Source organism: Chinchilla lanigera, unplaced genomic scaffold (assembly GCF_000276665.1).
Source record: "Chinchilla lanigera isolate Chin_1 unplaced genomic scaffold, ChiLan1.0 scaffold00043, whole genome shotgun sequence".
Lineage (NCBI taxonomy): Eukaryota > Metazoa > Chordata > Mammalia > Rodentia > Chinchillidae > Chinchilla > Chinchilla lanigera.
This window is the reverse complement of record NW_004955444.1, coordinates 12,343,765-12,355,561: the sequence shown is the minus strand read 5'-3', so window position 1 is coordinate 12,355,561 and position 11,797 is coordinate 12,343,765. Positions and strand designations below refer to the sequence as shown.

Here is an 11,797-nt window from a genome sequence, read left to right as displayed (position 1 = left end):
CATCTATTGAAAAACATCATACTATTTTTCTTTTCCTGAAGTGTGTATACATTTTTGTGCCCCTCCCCTCCATATATCTCTTATAGTTAATTTTCCCTTTTTGCTATGTGAGTTTAGAAAGTACAAAACTAGGATAGTACAAAAAATTTGGAAATAAAAGAAAGTTATGAGGAAATAAACTGTCAAATAATTTAAGGTATTCGAAAAAGAAATAAGCTTCTGGAGGTGGTGAGTCTTTCTCCCACTGGAAGCAAAGATATGTTAATCATTCAAATACATTGCATAGAACATTTCTGCACTATGAAGGAGATTGTTCTAGGTAAACTTTAATATTCTTTGCAAGTAGAAGATTATGATTTGAAGTGCTCACTGACTGCAAAAAGTACCCATATATTTACTGATTTTTAACATATGAAACTTTAAAAAAGGCACTAGTATATTTTATTGTTATACTTATTTGTTATACAGATTCTGTAATGACACTTAAATCTCTTAAATATTCACTTTTAATCTAGCTACTGGCTTTTGCAAAGAATTTGAATGTAGAATTCAGCGTGGAGGCAGAAAGAATGATTCATGGTTATTATCTAGCAAGTCGCAGAATCAGAACAGATTCTATATATGGATCAAAACTGTCAGCATCTGCATTAAAATATTTGTAGGTATTCAATTCAAAATGCTAAGGCTAGAATTGACTTCTAATTGATGTGTTTAATTAACTTGCTTATCTATTTCATTTGTTTCTGTTTGTCTGACTACTGGTGGGTTGGTTTATAACTTAGCTTGTTCCAAAGAATTTTAAATGGTTTAACAATTTCATTTGTTACACTTACATCACTTGAGCCTCCAATAATTGTTTTCGCTTAATTTTTTATTTGATCCCTTGTATGAGATGTGTCTAAGAAAAGCACAGATTTCAAATGCAAACAATTGCTTTTTAAAGTGTGTCTGTTTATATTCCAAATTGTAGTAGGACTTAGAAAAAATTCTTAAGTATATTGCTTCTTGCACTTTTAAGTACTTTATTACATTCATCTATTACTGTTCCTTCAAGTTTAAAAAAACCCAGTTTTTATTATAAAACAAAGTATGGACATAAAAGTCTAAAATGATGAGTAAAGTAACCTACTAATCTTACCTATTCTTGTCTCACTCACCATAATCACTATTAACAGTTTTTATGTATCTTTTTAGAAATTATCCACTCAAATGTTAATGTATATATAATTTAAACATATAAATACATTTTATTTAAATTCATTTAAAAATTAATGTTAAACATATATAGAATATTGCATATGAATTACCCAAGTGGACTGAAGCATATACAGAAAAAATCACTTCATTCTATTTTAATTGCTGCATCAGTTTTACTGTGTTGTGATGAGTAGTATTGACATAGCTTAACCATAATTTATACAGTTCCCTACTGACAGACCATTACTTCACTTGATATAATTTTAAATATAATCTCAAATTATGAAGCAGAAGCAGGAGTAAAATAGTTCATTAAGCAAATAATACAGTATCATTACTGTAATACAAAATAAGAAAAAGGAAGGACTGGAAGGAAATATCAAATATAGGGCTATAAGAGATAGATATATTTAGTTAATTTCCCCAGCTATATATTTATTTTCAGAGTTAAAAAAACTTCAAAAAATAAGGCAAGGTAGAAATCAATTTGATAATAAACAGAATTATATAATGCTTTTCCTTTTTTGCAGTAATTTTTAAAATATTCAGATCAAATTATACTGCTTCAAAGTTTTGAAAGATTTAATTTTTTCATGATGTATTTTTGTGCGAGTAAAAAAATTTTGTGTTTAAACTCAGATAGCCTCAGTTCACCTCTACTGAGCTAAAAGGAGGGCAGTATTAATTCAATAACATGTATTAATTGAACATATTAATGGGGTTCAGTGTGATATTTCCATGTATACATTTAGCTGATGAAATCCAACCTTATCCCCCACCTTCCCAATCTCTAGTAATCAGTATTCTACATTCAAGTTGCCTTTGTTTAGCTTCCATAAGTGGGAAGGAACATGCAAAATTTATCTTCCTGTGTCTGGCTTCAGTACCTGTAATCCCAGCTATTCAGAAAGTTCAAGCCCAGCCTGAATAATTTGGTGAGACCATGTCTCAAAATAAAAAATAAAAAGGGATAGGGATATAGCTCAGTGGTAGAGTGCTCCTGGCTCCAATTCTCAGAAGGAAGGAGAGAGAGAGACAGAGAGAGACTGAGAAATAGATTGTCTCAGGAAGCAATGAATCCTAGGAGAGTTTCAAATGAGTAGCCTGGATTGTGTAGAGGAAATTCACTTATCTGATAACTTTGAAACCCAAGCAAGATCCCTTCAAACACTGAAACTGCAAATTTCTGTGAGGACTTCAGATGGGTAAAGAACTGGACAAAAACATCAGGGATTTGTGTTCAAGAAATACTTAGTTACATTTATTTTCCCAACTCTATGTGTACATGTATCTGAACAGAACTAGGGGTGGAGATGGGTGGAATGATAAATGGAAGTAGGGTAGAAACCAACTCTTTGATAAACCAGGATATTTGTTTGTTCTGTAACATTCTTTGTAAATTGGTAGGAAAAAAAATTTAAAGAAAAATTTTTCTAAAAAATGGGCTGATCTTTAATGTGTGGTTAATATTCATATGTCTTAGTCTGTTTCTACCAAAATACATGTATTTTTATAATATCAACATATTTTATTTTTTTTAATCTTTAAATTTTTTTGATACTGGGAATTGACCTCAGGGCCTCGTGCTTGCCAAGCACGGTGCTGTGCTGCTGAGCTACATCCCTCACTCCAACATATTTTTATAATATGAATTTTCTTTTTTTAGAGTTTCTTTATCTGAAGCCCATACACGATTAAACTTAAGGAATAAAGTGCTGAAAGAAGATGTACTAATTGCAGCCTTGTTATTTGAAACATCTCTCACATGGAAATATGGTAATAAATTTTTAATGATCAAATAATTTAATGATACTTTAATTTTAAAAATAATGTAATTTAATGTAATGGTTAAATAATTTTATTTAAATATTCTTTAATAGAGTATTGCATATATTTTAAATATTAAAGAATTATAAATTGACAAGATTTGTTTGAATTTGAACACATTTATTATTTATAGTAGTATGATCTACTATTGTTTCTTACTATGCACTGCTTGGTTTTATACTTGAAATTTTGTTTGGTTAAATAATTCTAGGGGGGAAGTACTTAATACAACATGTGAAATTATTTAATGTACATTCAGTTTTGAAATAATGGTGTATTTATCAAGCAGTCCTCCATAGTGGAGTTCAGCACATAGCCAAACTTTTCACCTCCCTGAATTGCTAGATTTAATACTGACCGCAGTGCTTAGTCATTTAAAATGAATGATACTTACTGTGCTGTTGCTAATACAAATATAAAAGACCCCTAACGTAAGGGTAAGGAGACTTAAGTCTTATAAAGTTTTCACTAAATTAGATATCATCCTTCAAACCATTTTAACACTGGCTTTTCTATGTGTTTAGTGCTCAAATGTGTTTAAATTACATTTATATTGTGCTGTCACAAAGATCCATCTGAACCTTACAGTCTTCATTCTATAACTGTCTAAATCAAATTCTATAATTGTCTAAATCAAATTCTTAATCTATGATAAAAGGATGCCTCGAGTCCTAGGGGTTGTGAATCCCTACATTATATACAATTTGTGTGTGTGTGCTCTTTCCTAGGGAGATAGGTTGTAAGTTTGAAATATGTCTTAAGAGATAGATGACTACCAGAAAAGATTGTCACTATGAACTACTTTTACTTACCAAACAACAAAAATACTGATTTCTAACCAATACAAAGATAATAGGGAGATATATAAATAATTTGCTTTGTGTTTACATTCTTCTCTTACTTAACCAAGCTGAAGACATTATTTTACCTTAAAGAAAAAAAAGTTGCCTATTTTACTATGATGTACCATCCATTGTTAAGACATGTGGGTTTCTGTAATATGTGTCTTTACAAACACACTTTACAAACTATGACAGATGTATGAACTATGACATAATATTAAGGACTCCTGTTGTCGACTATGAGAGAATATTTTTCTCTATTTTGCTATTTTTAAAGACTTCCTTGAAGCATTTGAGGGAAATAAAACTACATGACTTTCCCCCTTGAGTCTCTTTTGTTTTCATAATGAATTCCAGTTAGGTATATTGATTTTTAAGTCTGAAGTAAAACAATATTAAGAGCACCGTAGATGCATTTGAAATGTACAAGAAAATGATCTTTACTAAAGGATATTTTTCTTGGATAGGAATTGACCTGAAAAGTACAGGCAGCTTTATATAAAGCCACTTCTGGGTTTCCTAATGATTATATGGTACTTTAAGTATAAAATTAATTTGCCCTCTCTTTTATATTACTTACATACCATAAAGTATACATTAAAAGAAAACTGTGAAGGTACTTCATGGTTAATTGTAATTTCGACTGATGTTTGCTTTTTTTTTTTCTTCTTTTTCTGGTGCCGGGAATCAAACTCACGACCTTGCGCTTTGCCAGGCAGGCACAGTGCCGCTGAGCTATATCCCTGGCCCTAGACTGATGTATTAAAATGAGTTTTATGTGCTCTCTTATAATTATCATTACTGAATTAAGAATTCATGATTATTTTATTCAGTGAGCCAACAAATGTTTATTGAATGATAACTAGGTGCTAGACCTCTGATATAATACAATTGTGGAAAAACAAAGTCTCTACCTGGGTAATACTTATAGCCTAGTAAGAAAATAGGCATTAAAAAAGTAAATGTAATGTAAAATAAAATTTGAGAGAGATACTGTAAAGAAAACAGATTGTTATAAGGAATAATAATAAAAGGTACTTACTTTGATTTTTTTTTTTTTTGAGACAGGGTCTCACTGTGCAGTTCAGGCTGGCCTCGAACTCAGGGTGATCCTCCTACCTCAGCCTCCAGAGTGTGGCTTCTTACTTTGAATTTTTAGGAAGACTTCTCTCAGGAAGTATTATTTATTTAATCTGAGGGATAAAAATCCAGAGAGAGGGAAAGTACTTATGCAGGTGCTTTCAAGAACATGGAAGAGGCCAGGGTGGCTAAAGCACACTGAACAAAGCAGAGTGGTACAAGTTAAGTTTGGAGAGGAAGAGAGGGCCGGATCCTGCAGAGCATCACAGATCATGGTTGAAAACTGGGATTCTCTTCCAAATACAATGGGAAGCCACAGAAAGGCTTTAAGCAGATAACTAATATGATCAATTACATTTGTGAAATATCGTTGTCTTAGTGCAGTGGTGGGGAACTTATGGCATGCCTGCCTCAATGGGCTGTTACCACGGAAAGCTCTAAAAAGTTCACCATCCCTGTGTTAGTGGATGTGGAGAATGAATTGGAGGGGTTAAGGGTGGTCTGACAGACAAGTTAGGAAATTGCTATCATAGTCCAAGGCAACTGATAACAGTTTTGACTACATAGAGGTGGTAGAAATGGGATACATTTCTACCACTGGGATGCAAAACCCAATAGGTTTTGTTCATGAACTAAATTAGGAGTTAGGGCAGAGATAAGGGGAAGGAGAGGAATTAAAGAAACCTCTCAGGTTCATTCTTTGAGCAACTAGGTGAGTCATGGTGCCATTTACCAAGACTGGGAAGAAAGACAGAAAGGAAAGTATAGGTACGTTTATGATACCCTACACAGGTATCAATAGATAAAAGAATGTGGACTTAAGAGTTCCAATCTAGGAATATAATTCAGCATAGAGATGGTATTCAAAGCCAAGAAGTAGATGAAATTATCTAGAGACTACAGAAAATTCCAGCACTGACCTTGAAGAATTCAGTACTTAGAAAGGGGAGCTGAGGAGGAATTAACAAAGGAGACTAAGAAGCAGGAGCCAAAAGGTAGAAGGAAAATGCAGCATGGTCTTACAGAAGCCAAGAAAGAACGATTCCCAAGGGAGCAGATTGGCCAGCTGTATTACACACTACTGACAGTTTAAGATTACATTTAGTCGCCTAGAGGTTGTAGGAAGCTATTAGCAACCTAAACAACTTCGAGATGTTGGCTATGCAGATTAGGAAAGAAATGGAGTATTTAGCTGGAGAAGGTATAGTCCGAGAAGGGATATGTAGTTTTAAAAAGTAAGGTATTAAAGTCATATGATGTGTAGTGCACTGATTCTACAGAAAGCACGCAACACCTGACATGGTAATACGTTCCCGCAGTCTGAGACCAGCCTGGACAACATAGCCAGAAGAAAAAAAAGGCAGGGCAGGGGGACCAATGAGGTAAGACCTTAAAAATATGAAAAAGATGAGCAGAGATCAGATCCAGAACACACTGCTCCAAGAGGTCACTTCCTGATTTTATTGGAGGCAACAACGTAGACACAGAACTAGGTAGGTATGCAGACTTGGGCTTATACTGTACTGAAGGCCTCATTTTGGTTTCCAAAAAAAGGTCAGATTTAAATAATTAAATACTCTACTAAATAGATCAAAACTTCATTTTAAAATCAGTAGGAGCCAGGCATGGTGGCACCTGCCTATACTATAATCCCAGCACTCAGGAGGCTGAAATATATGGTGATACCTTGTCTTCTCAAGCAACCATACACACACACAAAACATTCACTATTATGGTTGAAAATAAGATTTAATATTTAGCATGTTAAGGAGTATTTCCCATCTACACTGAATTTCTTTCTTTCTTTTAGGAGCCACTGCATTTGGTGTTGCTCCAAATGCAGTATTTCCATTTGAACTGTACAATGAAGAGTACTTAGAACAAAGGGATCTCTATCTGACTGAATGCCAACAACAGCTTCAACAGTTTATTGCCACATATGGACCTGGAACTGTTTTTTCTAGTGATGAATAAGCAATGTGAGGAAAATTTTTTCACTTCTACTTAAGCAATGGGAAGAAGTATGTTTGAAAGGTTTTCAAGTAATGTTTCAAATAATACCATTTTAAAACTATAAAATTGGTTCTTTCTTTGGTGGCAGGAATCAAAGTGAGGACCTCACACTTGCCAGGCAGGCACTGTGCCACTGAGCTATATCCCTGGCCCAAAATGTAGTCCTTTAAAAATAAATTGAGAATGGTATAAACACTATGCTAAACCTCTAAAACCAACAGGGTAATTTTAAAACTTAGAAGCATGTAGACAGTTTAAAATTACGTTGTCAAGGAAAATCCTATTTTTAAAGATTTCTGGCTGGGTGGTGGTGACACATGCATACTATAATCCCACCTACTCTGGAGGCTAAGGCAGAAGGATCACAGGTTGGAGGCCAGTGTGGGCAATTTAAGTGAGACTGTCTCAAAAATGAAAATTAGAAATTATAAAATGGGCTGAGGATATAGCTCACTAGTAGAGCACCCTGAGTTTAGTCTCCAGTACAAAGGGGGTTTAAAAAAAAACCCACAAATTTCTGGTTAGCCTAGTATATCAGAGATAAAAATACAGAATGTTGCAATGTAGAAGTGGTAACTTAACACAGTTCATCCTACTTGTCACAAGGTGATAATACTTTATTTCCCTACAAATTAAACCCTTTTTTAGCCGGGTGTGGTGGCGCACACCTGTAATCCCTGCACTTGGGAGGTTGAGGCAGGAGGATTGTTCTGAGTTTGAGGCCAGCCTGAGCTACAAAAGTGAGTTTAAGACCAGCCTAAACTGCATAGTGAGACCCTGTCTCAAAAAGACCAAAAAATAAAAAATAAAAAATAAACCATTTTTAACATTTTTGAAGTTGCCAAACTTACATGATGTGAAATTCCAAATTTAAGGCCTCTTCTTGCAATATGCATTGGATTTTCTGTTATGTTAAATGGAAAAAAATGGAATCAGCAATTTATAAATTGGCCCTCATCCTAAGTTCTAAAAGACAAAGACAATTTGCAAACCAATTACTGCTGGAGATGGGGTGTCATGTTGCCCTGGCTGGCCTCGAATTCTTGGGGAGAAAAGTGACCCTCCTGCCTCAGCCTCCAAGCAGCTGAGACTATAGGTATGTATCACTGCATCTGGCCTGCACTTCTGGGGTTTGTTCTGAAAACAGCGGGGACATCAAAACATACCAATTTCATAAAAATTTCTTTTTTTGGTGGTAATGGAATTTAACCCAAAGCTTTCACACTGATCTACATTCCTTTTTCTTTTTTTTGAGATAGCATGGAGGAAAAATAGTATTTCTGAACTCATATAAAAACTACAGGACCCATACTATAGCCTCAATTTCATAATTGCCAAGTGCCAAACACCAGGAAGAAAAAAAACTTATGGTTTTTAAATGTTGCCTCTAATGGGAAGTGATTAGGATGCTGCTGAGCATGGCACATGCAAATCATGATCCCGATAAAAGCATTTCATCTACAAAGTGTGGAGTCAACATGATAAACAATTTAGTTACATATAAGCCTTCACTTGGGTAGGAATTGAGTTTTAAAGTTCCTGTAAATTTGTGGTCCTAGACAGACTGGTGGCCTGCCCAGTCACTATCTTCCTTAATACAACATACTGTTAGTTATTACTTGTTATAGGGTATCACTTTTTTGTTTCCACAAAAATAAAAAGCTGTAGGTCATCAAAAGGTGGAACCTTTACTTTTAAGGGCCAGCTAAAAGCATTTAAAGAGCCTAGGAAATCCCCATCAGCCATTTATGTACAATAGCAGGGAGTACAATTATTAGGCAAGAAATTCCTGAAAACCTAAAAAGGCACTAGAAATGACTCTAGTTGTCCACTTTAATAAGAATCACCACCCACAAAAGAGCTGATGTTTGACAAGTGTCGCTAAAGTAGGCTGAAAATAGGTCTGACTAAAAATTAAGGACATGTATTTTAAAGAAAACAATTTTATTCAGCAGTTACAATTAATCATCTATTTTTCTACATAATTTGTGAATTTTTCAACGAATACTTTCATCACTTGCTTCTGTTCATGTTTTCTTGACCATGTCTTCATTGTTCCTTCTAAAAGACTGCATGCCATACCTTCAAAAGAAAAGAACAGTAACTGAAGTTACTGAAAATCAGTAACTTCAACAGTAAGTGCCCCTCAAAAAATTAATGCTGAGAAAACCATAACCCAGAAATACAAAGGCAACTTCAAAAGTAATTGATTCTAGCCCTATAGAGTTTTAGCAGATAGTTCTGAACTATTAACAGATGTGGTTGGTTAAGAAGTCAGAATTACTTACATGAGGCAATGAAGAATTTTTAAACACTATCACCAAAAGACTTGTACATTCATCTGCAGCAACCTGTAGGCCAAAGAGAAATATTTCGCTTATTTCAATAGTATTTGCTCTAGATTCAGTAACTGACATCATTAGACTACTGGCATCTCAGTCTTAAAATGCTTTCATCAAAGAAACCCTCTGCTGGGTAAACGGCAAAAGTTTAAGTCATCATTGTGCCAGCTGTTGAGCTTATCTGTGTTACTACATTACACGTTTTGGCTACTGCCCTTTACTGAAAAAGGAGGAGGTGGATTACACAGTACCTTGTAACATGCAATTTACTTCAGTCATCTTCTATGATGAGTTTTTGAGAAGCACTGTTCACAACCTTCACACATCTTCAAAATGCATAGGCTTTGTTGTACCTAGAAATTAAATATTTTAATTATTTGTACTTCAATTTATTTGGCATTTAAATGTGGGAAGATACCAATATGAATTTCATTAGGAACCAGACTCAATTATAGTTTACAACTTTTCAACTCTTTAATTCCATGAATGAGTTTGTTTCTAAAATGGAAGTCTGGGTCATTAGCAAAAGTAGGAAAAACGGTGGGAACCTTTATCATATCCTTCACTGCTCTTCATACCATTCATTCTGGCAGTACTGAGAGCCTGTTTGAAGATTCTAGCAGGGGTGCGCAGCTACTGCTATGCTCTTGACTGAGGAAGGGTCCTCCTCTATCAGTGGGGTCATCTGTCCTCTTTACAGAACGTGCAGCTTTGGGAGGGACACATATGGAGTGTTGAGGGCAAAAGGGGACACCCAGCTAGCTAGCAGATCAGCTGAACCAACCCTGGCGATCAATGGGGTGACAGATGTCAGAGCCAGGTCGCCCTCACATCCCACTGTGGCACTATTGATTTTAAGACACAATGGTTCTATTAATGACAAGTCATTGCTTTTTCTGTCTCAGTTTGACAAGGATGAACCATTAGCCATGTTAACGGTTAGGACTATAGAAACAAGCATGCAGACCTTCAGCAAGAACACTGAGTGGCAGACCTAGCAGCTTTAGAGAAAGGATACTTCATATTAGCAAGCTGACTGAAAATATAAGTACTGCAGAGTCACAAATCATGTCCTCGAGTACCCCAGGAGGATAAATCATTGAACCAGACAGCGACTGCAAATGATTTATGAACACACAGAAAGTTGGACCTGGTAGAACAATTTATCACTTTCATGCCTTGAAGTGCTTATTTTACAGTCAACAGGAATACAGAACACAAAATACTGAAAATTAACTCCAATCTGAAAAAAACTAATTCACAGGAAGTAAATAATGCATACATTTAAAACTTAAGAAAATGAATGTCTAGAGATGCCTTATGTATATGCCCCACTCTCCTCAAAAAACTAAGGCTGATGGATACACAATTCCAGGTAGTGCCTCTGAAGGGGTTAGGGGGATAAGACAGGGAAGAGACATTATAGTACTGTTAATGTATGAAATATAGACGAATGAGTGAGTTCTTTTGTACTTACTATGTTTCAGGATGTTCTTGCATTGCCAATTATTTACAAAACTTTTTCCACTGCGCTACATCTCCAGCCCTTATTTTTTGAGACCGGGTCTCGCTTAGCTGCTCAATCCGAGCTTGAACTTGGATCTTTCTGCCCCACTCTCCCAGGGCACTGGGATAACGGGCATGTGCCATGCCAAACTAGAACACTGAGTTTTCAAAATGGTTTGTTTTTCAACAGGAACATTTTCCCCTACCTCCCAGCTGTTGAGTGGATTCTTTTTCTTTTCTTTTTTACACCGTACTGGGGGAAACCTAGGGGTTTCTTTTGTTAATCCAGAAATACACATTTCCAATACAAGTGCAAACATCTAGGATTTTACAAAGAATAGGCGGGTTAAGGGCCTTCTATACTTGCACTTATTTGCAAGACAGCTCCAAATACCAACGATTTCTACCGGTTTTAGACCGATACTGTCAGTAAACTGCTTACTAAGGCCACTCACAAGGTAAAGGATCTTAGCACCTAAGACAATCTAATGAAGTCCCCTTTGGTCAAATGCTCCCGAAGGAAAAATAAAACCGCTAACGCGGAGGAGCCTGAAGCCACCAGGGCCGCACAGCCCTGCGGGGTAAACAAGAGGACCCGCCCTCGGCGCGGCGGAAAACGAAGGACACCCCTCCGGAGTCACGCAGACAGAGCCTTTTACTAACTTCGGAGCAGCAGGTTTGCTGCGGAGCCATCACGTAGGACTCGCGGGCGGTTACAGAGCGATCGAGGAAAGCTCGGGCCGGCCCAGCGCCGGTGGGTGGCAAGGCTCCGGGCCGCCGGGTGAGCGGGCCCGCCTGGCACCCAAAGGTGACGGAGCTCCGCGCCGAGAGCAGGGACTAAGCCAGGAGAACTCTCACCCCGAAGAGCCTGGGGACGGACGCCCAGGCGCTGACGGCGGGCCGCGGCCCGGCTCCTCCGGGACTGCGCGGAAGAGGAAGCGCGGCGGCAGGGGGTGCGCCGGGCGCCCCGACGAGGGCCACGCCCCTTCC

At 36.7% G+C, this 11,797-nt stretch overlaps 1 protein-coding gene and 1 long non-coding RNA gene across 7 annotated transcripts in view; one reads left to right on the top strand and one right to left on the bottom strand.

The window, feature by feature from the left end:
* Mcmdc2 (minichromosome maintenance domain containing 2) overlaps positions 1 to 7,025 on the top strand; it is a 34,233-nt gene extending 27,208 nt beyond the window's left edge. For 2 of the 5 annotated variants that reach the window (XM_005392144.2, XM_005392145.1), the window contains 3 exons: positions 516 to 658; positions 2,864 to 2,973; positions 6,757 to 7,025. In XM_005392144.2, coding sequence (XP_005392201.1) covers positions 516 to 658; positions 2,864 to 2,973; positions 6,757 to 6,920 — 417 coding nt within the window. In that variant the 3' untranslated portion in view covers positions 6,921 to 7,025. Of the gene's footprint in view, positions 1 to 515; positions 659 to 2,863; positions 2,974 to 4,934 lie in introns of those variants that run through there. The other 3 variants (XR_001235511.1, XM_013518176.1, XM_005392146.2) reach the window with 3 other exon arrangements.
* LOC102013351 lies at positions 4,976 to 11,773 on the bottom strand. 2 transcript variants are annotated; one of them, XR_262262.2, is made up of 5 exons: positions 11,666 to 11,773; positions 9,553 to 9,654; positions 9,248 to 9,310; positions 7,811 to 9,041; positions 4,976 to 5,059 (listed from the first exon to the last, which is right to left on the bottom strand). It is a non-coding gene; the product is annotated as an uncharacterized LOC102013351 (long non-coding RNA). The 2 variants fall into 2 exon arrangements; XR_262263.2 differs by lacking the exon at positions 11,666 to 11,773 and adding an exon at positions 11,471 to 11,560.
* Positions 11,774 to 11,797: the final 24 nt, after the last annotated feature.